Source organism: Neofelis nebulosa, chromosome 8, assembly GCF_028018385.1.
Source record: "Neofelis nebulosa isolate mNeoNeb1 chromosome 8, mNeoNeb1.pri, whole genome shotgun sequence".
Lineage (NCBI taxonomy): Eukaryota > Metazoa > Chordata > Mammalia > Carnivora > Felidae > Neofelis > Neofelis nebulosa.
In genome coordinates, this window is record NC_080789.1 from 56,483,332 (window position 1) to 56,499,742 (window position 16,411).

Sequence of the window (16,411 nt, forward strand, 5' to 3'; positions counted from 1 at the left end):
GCATATTTAAGGTTAAATTGTGAAAGACATGGGCTGCTCAGTTATCACAAGTAGAAAAATACCTAAAAGTATCCAGTGATCATGAATTATTTTGGTACCTTGGTTTATAACCTCCCTTCTGCACAATTCCTCAGTGATGGAATGACACTAAAAGGAAATTTAATGGTGTATATTCTGAATTTGCTTCATGACACCTTGAACATCTAAAACCCATCATTCCCTAGGGGAAGAAATATGCTAATTGCTGCAGACTCAGAGGCCAACTATACTGCTTCCTCTAGTTACGCAACTATGTGAATTTCTAGGTTGGTACCTTCTGCTCAGTCTCCAAAGATTCTCTTAAAGCAACAGGTATTCTAACAAGTTCAAGAGAGTGGAGAGCGAATGACTAGAAGATTACTTTACCCCGGAACAATTCTCAATCCTGTACGTGAGTCTGTGTCAGTGTTTCAGGTGTGTTCTGATCTAATTTCCAACATGTATGTATGGGAATTAATATTTGCACATTTTGTAACGTTGTGTAATGCTACTGCTGGGTATGGCTACATACCTATCACGTGCTTTGTGCAATTTTACTTCCCTTTCTTTTTTAACAATCTAATATACAATGTTAGGAATGAAAATTTAATGAGGATGACCAAAGACCAACACAACAAATTCGAATTGGTTTTGACCTGACAAAAACCTCATCAATAAGTGAATAAACCCCCTTCCATGGAGGAAGGCACTGGAATGCACCCACCAGCTTGTCTGTACCAGCAAGTGACAAAAAGGACTATAAAGCCTTAGGCACAAAACCCCACTATCAATACTTTGCTGTTTATTCCCCCTGGGATATTATATCTGTATTAATTTAAATAGGTATCCTCAGAGAATCTGAAGACAGTTTTTGGAAATCTTTAATACTGGACAGCCACTACACAATTTATCATGTTGCATTTCTTACGATGAATCAGAGTTGAATACAAAAGCACTAATAAAATGAAAACAGCTCATTCAAGACTCAAGACTGGGCAAAACTAAATTAAAGACAGCCAAACACTGCCACATTTTGCCTGATTTATCTACCTATCGTATTGGCACAAGTTGTTTTATTTAATATTTAAAAAATACAAATACCTCTTCATCTGCAAAAAAGATAAATGAGATGTGGAATTTTCTATAGCTTCCTAAATATGAGCCCCATGCTTAACCAGTGGATAAATTTTACAAATCAAATCCCTAATGTTAACTATCACAAAAGCTTGGTGTCTAGGTGCACTCTTATAAGAAACAAGAATAGCACCTGCCTCTACAGCAATTAAAAAAAAAAGAACGGCAAATTCATTTTGTAACATCGCTTCAATAATCAAGCACTAAATGTTTTTTATTAATCATATGCTTAAACTTTAGATTTATTAATATAAGTACTTATCGCATTAGCCATAAGGCACAAATTCTTCCTTTAGAAGTACTTTATTACTCTAAATTGTATTTATAGTTCTGAGCGCACAGTAACTGTCATATACTTCCATACTCAAGGGTGATTCAGATTCTCAGATGTTTTAACATCGCTATGAAAATGAGAAACCGTTATATTAACCCAGCCCGCAATGCTGCAAGCTTCTTACTATCGTATGACAAACTATGCCTACCCTTCACAAGTATATGCCAACTAACATACAGCTTCCAGTTCTAGAAACCTTTAACAGTCTCCTAGTCATGTTCACTGGCAGCAGGAAGTCTGACTGGGAGTAGGTGGGATTTTGAAGAGCTGCCATTCCCACAACGTGAGGAATCTCAGTGGTGGAGTGAAAGGCCCATTGGGGTTTCTCTGTTTCACTTTTGCATTTTGGCGAGGGGATAAAAATGGGAGAACTTGGAGGCCTCAGTAGAAGCACCTCTCACTCTTAGTCAGCTTTATTCAGATGGGTCACTCATAACAGTAACTCTCTGATCACTGCTACATGACTGGGAAAAATTAGAATTTGGCCTATTTGTCAGTCTGTCAACCAGGTTGCTGGTAGATTCCATTTTGAAGTCTATGACAGGGAGTCTGGATTGAGTTCTGATTAAAAGAAATCCCTGCTTATTACTTTCTGGCTTAGCAACTAAAATCCTTTTAAAATTAATGAACGTAGCTCATTGCTAAGAATCATTTAGGCTTTTAATTTGATTTATATATTAAGTAAGAATTCTGAAAATTGTTTGAGGGTTCTATTCTCTAGCACCAAGTACTAATGGCCATCCTCAAAGAAACTACATGCATGGATTCATCAAATTTAACAGTACTCAGAAATAATGGTTTAAAATGGAGGGTTGGTTTTTTTTTTTCAAATTTATTTTATATATGCAAATACTTTTATTTTTTTACAGCAGTTAGTTGCGTTTTCAAATTAAGATCATCTTCATTTCACCCATGTTCTTATATTTAAAATCTACACTACAAAGTAGTATGCAGACCTAATACATTTCTTCACTCTCCATGGATTTGTTTTTAAAGTTAAAAAAAAAGTATAGTGATAATATTCTTTCTGAACCTATTTGTCTTTTGTCCTCTAGATACTCTGTGCGCATGTGTGTAAATACAGGTGAGTGTGTGTGTGTGCATGTGCACATTAGAAGAAAATTCATTTTCCTTCAATTCCATCTAACACTGAAAACTAAAATCTAGACAGGGTATTCTTATTTGATTAAACATATTCCTTCTCGCTATTTAAACCAGGGATTTGGGATTCAGATCTCTATAACCAAGACCAGAAGTCACTGGAAGACTCTACAATTACTCTAACCACCACAACCAGAGTCACGTATGGAAATAAACCCATTGCATGGATTCTTTATAGGCATAACCTCAAATTTTAACTACCCAAACAAGTTTTAAAAAACAAACTTATAAAAATTTGCCATTGAGGAAAATCTCACTTCCATCCTTAATTATGACTTCTCATTTCAAGTAAAAACCTTTCCAATGTTTTGAAAAAAAAAATACTCCTAAGAAAGTCATAAACACTGAAATCAGAGATGTGATTCTTATTAAATATTAGTTTCTCTTTCTGAGGGATTATTCTCTGTTCTTGTACTTTTGATGCTGACATCATGATGTTTAGATTTGTTCAAAGGTTCAGATTCTTTGGACTCAGGTGAACTCATTTTCTTCTTCCTTGCTTCTCCCAGCTTCTTTTCCTTTGCAAGCAATCTGTAGTTTATAGCATTGCCGATAAGTAGCCACACACTTGATAGGAACACAATAGCTCCACAGGCCATATACATGTATTTATATTGTCCAGTTTGATCCACCAATTTACCTAAGAGACAAAAGAATATCTTTTAAGATAGCATAATAAAACAGCCATAAAATGATGAAATTTTCGATAAGTATACCTATTTCTTATTTAATATTGAATGAGATTTTAACAAAAAAAGTCCTCAATTATGCCTTCTATATATGCATAGAAAAGGCATGTACAGGCACACACAGCATTATACTACCAGTATGTTAAATTTATTAAAGATTATTCCCCTCAGTAAAATTGTACAACCAAGACAAAGTAGGTATATATATCTGTTTGGGTGTATATTCATAAATACATGTATGTATTTACATGTATGTAAATATGTACACATACATATACATATATGTGTGAGGCATGTTTTTTGTATTTATATGTATATAAATAGATCTATTTATCTATTAATATTTACACACTGAGACTGCTTCATCCTTTCCATGCTTTTCAATAAAGAAAATACAGAGGAAAATATTACATTTTTTAGGTAAGACACAAAAGCTTTTATAAGGTTCTCGACAGGGCATAATATTTACTCAATGCTTTCTCTATGCCCAGCACTAGGCTAAACACTTTTTTTTTTTAATGTTTATTTATTTAATTTTGAGAGAGAGAGAGAGAGAGAGAGAGACAGAGCACAAGCAGGGGAGGGGAAGAGAGAGAGGGGACAGAGGATCTGAAGCAGGCTCTGCACTGATAGCAAAGGGCCCAAAACAGGGCTGTGAACCCACGAGCTATGAGATCATGACCCAAGCTGAAGTAGGACGCTTAACCGACTGAGCCACCCAGGTGTCCCTAGGCTCAACACTTTTAAATGAGGTAATATCTCATTTAATCTTTATAAGAGCACTAGGAAGTAATTTGACCATGGTTACATAGCCAGTGAGTGGCAGAATCTAACCAAAATCTGTCTGAATCTCTGGTTCTTAACTACTCTGCAAAATAGGTTCAGCGAAACTCTTGGTTAAGAGTCATTAACTCTTTAGGCTGATCACAATTTTTTAGTTTATCTGAACCTATTAAGGCCATACTAATCAGGAAGAAAGTATGTATCCCATCTGATTATTAAGAAATTTAAAAACTAGCCTGGTATCATACAACCTGAAGGTTTATTGACTTTTAAAATTGGCTTATTTAAGTGTGCCATATATATAAACATAATAATGCGTAACTTACATTTCAATTCTAACTTAAGTCAAATATTTCTGTTCATGCAATAATTTTTCTACTTCTAAATACATAAACATTAGGTCTATGGCCCCCATCAGAATTAATATCACTTTGGGTTACCATATTGACATATTTTCTAAATGTTTGGGGAATTTCTTAGCATCATCAAGAAACCAGATGTGATTTCCAGTACTGAAACTTCAGCTGTTTGTGAGACAGCAGTGAAAATTTGAGCTGAAAAAAAAAAAAAATCAAAACCATACTCTCTCTACCTTCCACTGCTCTACTAATAAGAGTAGCAAAAAAAAAAAAAAAAAAAAAAAAAAAAGTAGCACCAACAGCAACTGTATGAGAAGTAAATACAACACTCATTCATTCGAAAGTATTTACTGGGTGCCTCCATGTGCCAGACATTATTCTATCAGCGATCAAGGCTATAGAAAAGAAGCCAGTCTAAACATCAAGGAGAATCTGTGGTAGCAGGAGACATATACAGTATGAAAAAAATGGGTAATTGTGGCTATGGTCTGAGAGCTTCAACAAGGAGCCCCATATTAATTATTGTCTTTGTCACTGCTGGTGCAATGGTTTGGCAATATTAACACAATAAGCACTCAAGAACACTAAAACTGATGTAAATATTCTTTTGTTTTTTTAATTTTTTTAACGTTTATTCATTTTTGAGAGACAGAGAGAGACAGAGTATGAGCGGGGAAGGGGCAGAGAGAGAGGGAGACACAGAACCTGAAGCGGGCTCCAGGCTCTGAGCTGTCAACACAGAGACTGACAGGGGGCTTGAACTCACGAATTGTGAGATCATGACCCAAGCCGAAGTCGGACGCTTAACTGACTGAGTCACCCAGAAGCCCCATTAATACAGGTTCTCAGCACAGGTAGAAATAATCAAATCATATTCCTTCATTTTCATTCTTACAGCCTACCTACCATGTCTGTTGACCTGACTTCTTTTTTTTTTTTTTTTTTTTTTTTTAGTCCCACCATGGCTGGTGAAATACAATTTTCTCTGTTAATACTAAGAATTCTGCTGCTCATGAATAGGCTTCTAAAACCCATTTGGTAAAACTAATTCTGTAGGAAAAGACAGGTCAATTGTATTTGTCTTATGCAGCAAAATCATTTGGCTGATAAATAAGACTAGCTTTCATTCTTTTTGAAAATTGCTTTGGTGCCACAGTATATACATATTAAAAGGTATACCACCCAAAACATCTGTGCTAGACAGGAGAGAACAGCCCTCCCTGGTAGACAGAAAAAGTCAATAGCTGTACCACTCATTCCTGACCTGTGGAAAAGCAAGGCAAAAGGTCAATGATACCTTAAGATCAACAAATTAAATACAAATTTTCCCAATTCAAAATGATTCCTTGTCACTATATTGTATACCTGAAACTAATGTAACAATGTATGTAAATTATACTGGTATTAAAAAAATTATACCTAAATGTCATGTAGGAAACAGTTTAAAGACTGACTTACATACATGGAAAACTTTACATTGAGCCTGGCAGTTACTGTGACCACTGGGTGTCAGGCCAAGAGTCTAACTGAATACCTAAGTTTAGTATTAAGCAAAACAATGGTTTCCAGTGGTTACTGGAAAAGACTGGCCCACATAATGTTTACAACATGAAAGTCTAAGATTAAACAAAATCTTAACTTCAAAAATGCACTTATACATTTGTTTTAGTCTCCTTAGTGTGCAATTTAGCACAGATACTTTCTTTTTTAAAATTGTTTTTAATGTTTATCTATTTTTGAGAGAGGGTGGGGAGGGGCAGAGAGACAGGGCAACACAGAATCCGAAGCAGGCTCCAGGCTCCAAGCTGTCCATGCAGAGCCCGACACAGGGCTCGAACTCGTGAACTGTGAGATCATGACCTGAACCGAAGTCAGATGTTTAACCGACTGAGCCACTCAGGTGCCCCTAGCACAGATACTTTCATAGGCATGACTGAAATATTTCAGATCTTAAAAATCTAAAAGTAATCCTTATAGTTTATAAGTGTGAAATGTAAGTATCTGTTCAAAATGAATTTCTTTTCCTTCCTGTATATATATATATATATATATATATATATATATATACATGTACATATATATATATATATACACACACATATGTATATATATGCATATTTTTCTGTCAGCAATATTATAAAAGTATGCTATCCTTAGGCACGTAACATATTAATGTAACCAATGTACTCCAATAAGAAAAGAGATCCTGACCTTTTGATAGCATTATTTTAAATTTTTGACTCTTCTTAATATAAACAGAAATTTGTTCATCAATGATAAATAAAAGGTGGAATTTTATTATTATGATACGTTTTTATAAGCACAAAAAACAGATATGCATAAAAACCTGAAGATTATGTTACTAATTATCAGTCTAACTTAAATTTTCTTTTTAATTTTTATTTAAACGTTTATTTATTGAGATAGAGAGAGACAGAGCATGAACGGGGGAGAGTAAGAGAGAGAGGGAGACACAGAATCTCCAGGCTCCAGGCTCTGAGCTGTCAGCACATAACCCGACTTGGGGCTTGAACTCACAGACTGCGAGATCATGACCTGAGCCGAAGTCGGACGCTTAACTGATTGAGCCACCCAGGCGCCCCAGTCTAACTTAAATTCTTAAGTTCATAGGTCCAGGCTCTGAAGCAAATTTATGTCTAAAATCAACTATTTATGCAATTTAAAAATACATGTATAATAAACCCTAAAGTTAACACACCCACAGCCTTGTAGGCTATTCATGTTTATTGTTATAAGCCACATTATATTATACATTCCAAAGAAGGTCCTGGCTAGTGGGTATTCCTTTTATGCTCTCTGCTCCTCTGGATGAGAATGATTCTTACCAGCAAGAGGAGGGCCAAGAAGAACAGGGCAACACTCCACCACTGTGACGAGTCCCACAGCGCTGGAAAACCTCTGAGGGCCAACCAGGTCCATGAGCGTTTCAAAGAGGACACTGCTAACACTCCCAAATCCGAGACCAAAAAACACAGCATACAACACCAGGCTTGTGTAGTCCTCTGCCAACGGGCACAGGAGATGACACACTCCATTGAACATGACTGCAAAACTGAAGAAGTACTGGATTCGGGGTCGGATAAATTTGGAGTTTGCAACGATTCCTCCACAAGGTCTAGCAAACATATCAACAAAAGCCATAATAGACAGCAAGAAAGCTGCAGAATACTCATCAATTCCCTTGTCTTTGGCATATGGAGCCAAGAATATAATGGGGGCAAAAAACCCTAGAAACATAATGACATTTCCAGATAAGTATATCAGAAATCCCCTATGCTTAAAAAGGGAGAAATCTAAATACTTATTAACTCTTTCCCATCTTGATTTCTTCCTATGGCTTTTCTTCACATCTGGGTCATTCTCTTTTATGCCAATCTTATTTTTAGACTTCTTCGTAGCTTGTTTGGGTTCAACGGGTCTCATGAGGGATCCAGCCACACAAGCATTCAACAATAAGCCTCCTAAAATCAAAAAGCTTCCTTTCCAACCAAAAGTATTAAAAAGGTACTGATTGAAAGGAGCCAATGTGCTTAAGAAAACAGGACTTCCTGCCATGGCGAGGCCATTAGCCATGGGTCGTTTCTTGTAGAAGTATTTGCCAATGATTGTTAGGGCGGGTTGCAGGTTGAACGCTAAACCTAAACCTAAAAAAGACAAAAAGGAAGAAAAACACAAACACATTATGTCACTCACAAAAGAAATCACTCCTTAAAAGGTACATTCACGTGGGTAAGTCAGGACCCAAAGTACAACACCAGGTGGTAATTTTTGATGATAATTATTATCACAGAATTGCACATCAACAAAGAGGTTCTCATAACTGGACATTTGACATGTATGACAGCTTCATATTGCTTTCATGTAAAAGCACAAAATTAAACCCAAGAACTTCTGATGTTTCCATATTCATAGAATAGGTTGAAATTAGGACAGAATTATTAGTTCTTACTTAAAATCATGTAATTAAACAGATAGGCTAACTCTCTCTCCATTTATGTAACATATATTTTTATATGCATTATATTTATATACACATATATACAATAGATTGCTACCTTGTGGGCAAGAGTGCAATTTATGTGACCACTTTTGTTATTTTTTATTTTTTTTTAAGTTTTGTTTTTTTATTTTGAGAGAGACAGAGCGCAAGCATGGGAGGAGCAGAGAGAAAGGGAGAGAGCGAGAACCCCAAGCAGGCTCCACACTGTCAGCACAAAGCCCGATGTAGGGCTTGAACTCACAAACTGTGAGATCATGACTTGAGCCAAAGTCAGACACTTAACCTACTGAGCCACCCAGGCGCCCCACCTATATGCATTATTGGGCAAAACACTTAGACTTCTTGAGTTCCAATCCCCTCAACAATAACAAATGAGGGTTTTGCCAAAGTCAAGTAAGTTCTAAAACTCTTAAGATGTTATATAATGACATTATGATGGTAATTATCTGCAAATATTTATTTAAAAGTAATGAAATTCTGGGCACTCTGTAAGGTACTGAGTATTCATTTTTTGTATGCATCATCCCAACAACTCCAAAAGGAAAGAGCTATCATTTTCCATATTCTAAAGACAAAAAGATAGAAAGAGGCTAATTTACCCATGATCAGCTAATATGTGCTAAGTCAGGATTAAAACTAGATTGTCTATCAAAAAGTATTGGCTGATAACGCCTTAAGATAAATCTCATAGGTGTATTTAAGGGTTGACTCCAGAAGCACCAAAGTCTTCAAGACTCAAAATAAATGGAATTGAAGTCAGAATAGCATATAATGCTGTTGAAATTTGTGGGACAGTAATATCAAAATGATCGTTTCCATATTACATCTGTTTGTGGGCCCAGCCTGACTTCTATGGTCAAATGCAATATACGGTATTTCTGCACAAGACAAAAAAGGTGTTCCCTGCACTATGACAATTCTTAGATAGAAGATTCTCATTTACAATGTCAAAAAGTATTTTATCACATCAAAAAGGTAGAGTGTTGTGGATAGGCTGTAAAGAGAAAGATTTTAACATCACTATTACTATAGGCTTTACTACATCTTATTTTTTTTTTCATCAAATGATATGCCACTGCAGGGTTAGACTGATCTAAAATTACTATAAAAAGAGAAATACACTTACTGTTTTGCTGTGAGCATAAGGAAAAGATTCAATTTCTTTATACACTGAATCCAATTTTCCTTAAAACTTTGCGTGTAGATTTGCTTAATGCAATTTATTGTTAAGGCTAATAAAAGTAGTGTTTTCCAAATGTACATATTTAGATCAGTTTAGGTCAACAGACATTACACATGAGGAACAACTGTAATCAAGTGACAGTATAAAATTTAAATATATTAGCAGCAAATGTGCCTTAACAGAGCCTTTAAGCAACTGGAATCTTTTGTAAGGAAAAGAAGGGACCCTAATACAGAGCCCTACCACTAACCAGAACACAAACAAAAATAATTTTATTGTTAGAGCTAAATCAGTGCATGCAGAAAATATACTTTGGCATCATTTTTTAACCTATAATGAGTCATAAGTCAGATACTCTAAATAGTGGTAAGTAATGAAAAATAACTTTAAAAAAAATTAAGCTATTTATATGCCAGAAAGTTTATGTCCATAATACCCCATCTTAACTGGCTGATGAGCAAATGGTGAAATGGTAAAATTGAGTGAAAATGGTTTTCTTTTTGACATTGATATCATAGCACCTAATGTGTCTAATATTTTGTTTCTTACATTTCTTGAAATAAGTTTGATTGGCCATTCCACGCTAGTATTTCATTGTACTCGATGAAAATGCTTTAAGATAGCATCTGCTATAAGACACAAACTCAAGTAAAACAATGTAAATGTTCTATTGTTTATGCTTCTTACAGAGCTTTGCAAACAGTGGAAGTGTTAAGAAGAAAATAAGCAGAAACAAAACGACTTACCGGTAATGAATCCCACAGTGAGGTAGAGCTCTATTACGCTGGTACTAAAAGAGGCTGTGACCATTCCCAAGCAGCATAATAAACCTCCTATCATCACTACTGGTCGGCTACCATATTTATTCACCAGAACACTACTTATGGGACCTGAGGTAGAGAGAAAATGAAGAAATATTCAATTGCTGGGTCATTTACTTACAGTTTATTTTTTAACATTTGATAATTTTGAAAGCACGTTTTAATGATCAAACAAAAATATTAGTTCACATAGAATATAATGAAGACTTTTCAATACTTCCTAATCAGATTGACTGTTTTTCTTTAACCATATATATGACAGCACATAAAATAATAAATTCTAAGTGTTTAACATATAGTTTACGACCATAATCATTCAACTTTTGATGTAAAAGTTTTTCAACAGGACATAATTATACTACCCAATATTTAATAAATGCAAACAAATTTATGTAACAATCTAGAGATTATAGAAATCACTTGTTTATCATTTTATTTTCTAGAATAATATATTCTATGGGCACACACATATATATCCTCTTAATTAGAGCTCAAAATTGTTTTATGATACCACAGTATGATTTTCTTTATAAATCCTTTTTTGAAAAATTTCTTTTGATTCTAAGATACCAATTGTTTTCATATTTTATTATGTTAGAAATGAGGATGTTTCACACTAGAGGTCTCTTAACAATCCCTGTTTGACAGGTGGTGGTCATAGGTAGCAAAGTAGCTATCACAGCCTATGCATGCTTGAATTTGGTTAATTCTGTGGCTTGGTTGGACAATGGCAATTCTTCATATTTCATATATTTCAAATTGCAATCAAACCATATAAGGACCACTTGAAGAAGTAATATGAATATGAATCCTGATTATTGTCTGAAATATTCTCCTGTTGACACATTCTGATAATGTCAAGAAAGTACCAGCATCAAAACATACTGAATAGGTAGAGCAGCTGAGATGAAATTACCAGAGAAAATGGCAGATTTCTCTAGTAAGATATGCTGCCTCACTGGCAAAGAGAACAAGCTTACGTGTGAAACACAAACACTGAGAACGCTGACTCAAAAACTAATTTAGGAGACCCATATACTGAATGGGAAGAAGTTTTAGAAATGCCTTACTCAATTTATTTAATATACACTTCTTAATGCATGTGTGTGTGTGTATATATAAAAATGTGCAAGAGTGATTAAAAGGATTAAAATCATCTATGTTTACATCTAGAAAAGCTCTTTTGGTAGTTATAAAATAAAGGCTCTAAATATTAAGAGCTGTTTTATTTTAATCACAGCAATTTTTTTAGCAGTATCTCATAAAATAATGGTACAACCTAACAATTGAGGTCATCTTAGATTCCGTGAAAGTTTATACTGTTTTATGAGAACTGTCAACATGTAAATGGTTTGATTTGACATTTCCTTCTTAACTAAAAATCATATTTCATCTATAACAAGGGCCATTGCTTTGAGGAAAAAACTACTACATTAGGTCAGAATTCTCAGTCCAATATTTAGCCTAGAAAATAATTAATGATTTTTAGTTAATACTATAACTTAAAAATTTGCTAAGTGCTATTGTACTGCATTTGAGAATTTTTACGTGGATAGTATTTGAAATATGTTCAGATTCATTTGTCAATAAGCCTTATTCTTTCATACAACTATAGTTATTATTTTTATTCCTTAACTGTAAGTTGAAATAAAAACTTCATGGCCTAATATTACTCCACACATCTTCTGAAATGGTACTGGTAAAAACACATTATTTTACAAAAAGAACTCAAAAACAGAATATCACATTTTGCATTTAATACCAAACAAAGCAAAACTAAAAAGGGACATATGAAAGATAGCTCTATAAAAACAACAGAGTTGGGGGAGAAATCAATGAAAATTGTACAAGATAATGTGAAAAGAATAGATTTCTACCACTAAGATGGTAAAAACTCATATGATTTAGGAAATGAGCATTTTCATTTTTAAAAAGCACATAGCTAAATTCAGATAGCCTTTGTGAGAACTGAATTGATTAGCTTTGATTACGTATTAAACTTTAGTGTATATTCCTTTTCTTAAAATTACTTAACCAATTCACTTCACTTCACTTTAACTCAAATCAGTTCAATGCAATATTTCTTGAGCTTCTAGTAAAAACCAGTTGACATACACCAAACATAAAATAATAAACGCACAGCTATAAACATCAATGCATTATAGTCCAGAGGAAATTAACAACAAGTTATTTTAAGAACTGTGATGAGTGCTTTGATTAAATACCAGACTATTCAAAGGCATTTATCAATTACTTGGACTAAAAACAATTTTCTTAGTATGGTTGAAATTATATATGCCATTTTCTATGTGATGCCTGGATAACTAACACAAGGGCTAATTACATTTTACAAATGTATTTGCCTAAACGGTATAAATTTAAATTTGAACAGAGCTATGAATCACAACTTAATTTGCAATGAATGCATTGTAAATAATTATGTCTATAGTTTAGGATAACGACATAAAGGCTTCCACCCCCCCCCCCCCCCAACTGTGACTGATTAAGAGTAGCCAATAAAGGGGCGCCTGGGTGGCTCAGTTGGTTGGGCGGCCAACTACAGCTCAGGTCATGATCTCATGGCCTGTGAGTTTGAGCTCCCGCGTGGGGCCCTGTCCTGAGCGCTCAGAGCCTGGAGCCTGCTTCCGATTCCTCGGTTCTCTCTCTCAAAAATAATAAACAATAAAAAAATTAAAAAAAAAGAGTAGCCAATAAAGGAAATATTTAGAGGTGTTAACATTTTTTTTTTTGGAAGGGGCCTTTATAGCTTCTACCATAGTATCAGTCAAGATGAAATGAGAGTTCTGATTTTAACAAATGATTTTTCTGTGAATCATATACTTTAGTTAAGTGATAATCCTTAAAATAATCTATAAGGAATATACTTACATAATTCATCTATAATCTTTTCCTAGCAAAAAGAAATATATAAAAAATATATTAAAAATATATACTTTTTAAGTTGATTTATTTAGAAATAATCAAAGCTCCTTACCTCTTAAATGCTTATAAAATGTCATAAAGTATTTCTATTTGTAACAGTTGTGGATCTAATTAAAATTATGATACAGGACAAACTATACTTATTTTGTAAAGAATCTTTCAATGCTTAATATTAGCTTGAGGAGGCATCTAAAATTAGATGTAAAACACAGTGCCACTCAATACCTCTTTCTCCAACCTACAGACAGCTTGGTTCATTGTGTTAACAAGAAAGATAAAGTTTTAAGAAAATAAATTCTCATCACATGTAATTTTTGTTAAACATGCACTAGCCTCGCAGTTATCCCTTGTTGATGAATCATAGGCCTAATTATATTCTGAGCCCATTCATTCATTTATCTATTAATTCAATCAGTGTGGAAGTTTTTACTCAGCATATGTTTCTAAGTAATCATGATGTTTAATCATTAGTTAGGTCAAAAAAATTCTCTACCTGCTGAGAGTTGTATCTGAGCCCATAACTAAGTAGAGCAAAGGTATTACTCATCCAAGTGCTGTTTTATTTCTCAAGTAGTTAAAAAAAAGATGTGTAAGAATTATTAATATTGTCTTACTTCCAAAAAATCCAAGAAAGTATCAGACTGTATCCAAACCAGCCTGATCTACCCACTAATTTCTTCTGATCCAGCTTTCCAAACTATCTCAGAATTTTTAGAGTCAAGTATAATAGTCACTTTCATGGTAGCTGTGATGCTGTAAAGGAGGACTTTCTCAAAGAGCAGTATAAAGATCACAATGTTGTCACGCACATTTCACCTTCTTTATTTTCTGAAAGCTACTTTTGTCAGCTACTTCTGTCTTTTAATGACTATGGCTCCATAACACTTAGCAAAAGAATACTCTGGCAAGGAAGTTTTTGTGGGTTCTTACAAATTACAGACAGTGTTTGCCCATTCTTAGAACTGTTGCATTTATAGTTCGTCACCCCTCCCCCCCCATACACACATACCGCAACACTTATTTACTCTCTATTTTATTTGTTTGAGTCTTGTTCATATATTCTATTTGAAGCTCTGTGACATTAGTCACCACACATACTATTATTATTCATCAACATTTATTGAATTATTACTCTTTGCAGGCAGTGTGTTAAGAATTGTGCATGAATTATTGCATGTGATATTCATGGCAATTGATAATTACAGTAATGTAAGAATTGATCAAACTGATATATGCAAAATGTTTAGATAACTTGTTTAAGGACACATCAATATAAGTGGTAGAATGTGGATATGAGCCCCAGGTCATCTGATTATAAAACTTACACCTTTTACTACTGTGCAGAAAAGAATTAACATATCATGTATGAGACTGCCATCCTTAGAAAGGCCTGCCTGCAAGGCTGGCACCTGGGAACTTGGATTTCAGACGTGTTCCCACCATTCCCTAACTGGTGAGGTGGCTCACTGTGCTTGAACTGTTTCACGATGTGGTTTACGCCAAACATCTGCTTTCCTACCCCGAGTGTGGATCTTTAGGTCATGCGCGACAGAGAATGCCCATGTGACCAGCAACCCAATAGAAACCATAAGCTTCGAGTCTCCAGTGATCTTCCTGGTAGACAACGCTTCACCTGTGTCACAACTAGTTGCTGGATTCAGCTTATCCTCTGTGATTCCATTGGGAGAGGACTCTTGGAAGTTTGCACCTAGTTTCTCCTGGACTTTGACCCATGGGCTTTTGCTATTCCTGACTTTTTTTGGCATCCTTTCGTTATAACAAATCATAGTCATGAAAAAGACATTGTTGGGTCCTGTGAACTTTTCTAGTGAATCATCAAACCTGAAAGTTGTCTTGGGGATTCTGAATACAACTACTATAGTATATCTCTTCTAATTTTGAGTTTTGCATGTAGTTATATTTAAACAACTGATTTTTTTTTCGGTAAATATTTTTTAAATGTACGACCTACGAATACAGGAGCTGGTCTATTCTTTTGTGCATTGTTATTCTGTTCTGCAAACATGAACTCAGAGTGTTTGTTTTATTTCTTTGGTATATGGCATGAGTACATGATAAATGCTGTGAGAAAATGTAGAGAATATGTTATGTAATGAACATTTCATAAAATATATTTGATCAATCTAAAACCATGAATTGGAATTGACTATCAATTTGAGCTATATAAAAATTTTATGCATAGCATAAACACTAACAGAAGAAATGATAAACTGCTATAATTTATTTTTCATTTGCTTTATTTCAAATTTGTATATGTGGTATCCTGTCAAATCAAATGATAAAAAGCACTAGAGCAGGGCTGGGAGAAAGTTGTTTGCAATTACAGAAATTTATCTGTGTTTACTACTGTAGTATTTTTCTTACTGACAGGGACTTTCTAAATTTGAAAGATTTTTCAAAGAGATTTTTTGAATTAGAAAACTGTTGCTATTTTAATTGGGACAGAGGGTGGGAGCCTCCTCATTAACTACTTGTTTGCCTGACATTTATCCCTGCACTGAAGTTGGAATTGAAATTCCCCTGCTTTCTTTCTCCAAGTGATTCACTTCACTTAAGGTCAGTGAAAAACATGAGGGGAGAGTCCCTAATGATTAGGAAGCAGCTATCGCATTTACCTTTACAAAGGATGGAGATATAAATGTTATGCCGGTAAATCATCGTCAGTTAGCATGTTGCTCAATGATAATTGCGCCGGTTTGATTTACTAGAGCTCATTCAGGCTCTTACAAAAGATGAATTTTTATGTCGACCAAAGGCAGTCATAGTATATTCATTCAGCATTCAACTAGTATTTTAGATTTTTAAGTATATGAGGGTTTTGAACGTATGGTTTGAGTAGCTGTAGAAATCAAGAAAGGGGTGATTAATATGCTAGGTGTATTTTGATGCATAACAGGGACAGAGGGTACTGGAGGGTGTTTGCTGTTCCCTCTGTTTGAAAGGT

At 34.6% G+C, this 16,411-nt stretch overlaps 1 protein-coding gene across 5 annotated transcripts in view; it reads right to left on the reverse strand.

Moving 5' to 3' along the window:
* Positions 1-882: 882 nt before the first annotated feature.
* Positions 883-16,411, reverse strand: part of SLC16A7 (solute carrier family 16 member 7) — a 191,512-nt gene continuing 175,983 nt past the window's right edge. For all 5 annotated transcript variants that reach the window (XM_058742180.1, XM_058742179.1, XM_058742181.1 and 2 more), the window contains 3 exons: positions 10,429-10,572; positions 7,325-8,143; positions 883-3,287 (listed from right to left, as the gene is read on the reverse strand). In XM_058742180.1, the coding sequence (XP_058598163.1) occupies positions 3,016-3,287; positions 7,325-8,143; positions 10,429-10,572 (1,235 nt within the window). In that variant the 3' untranslated portion in view covers positions 883-3,015. The remainder of the gene's footprint in view (positions 3,288-7,324; positions 8,144-10,428; positions 10,573-16,411) is intronic.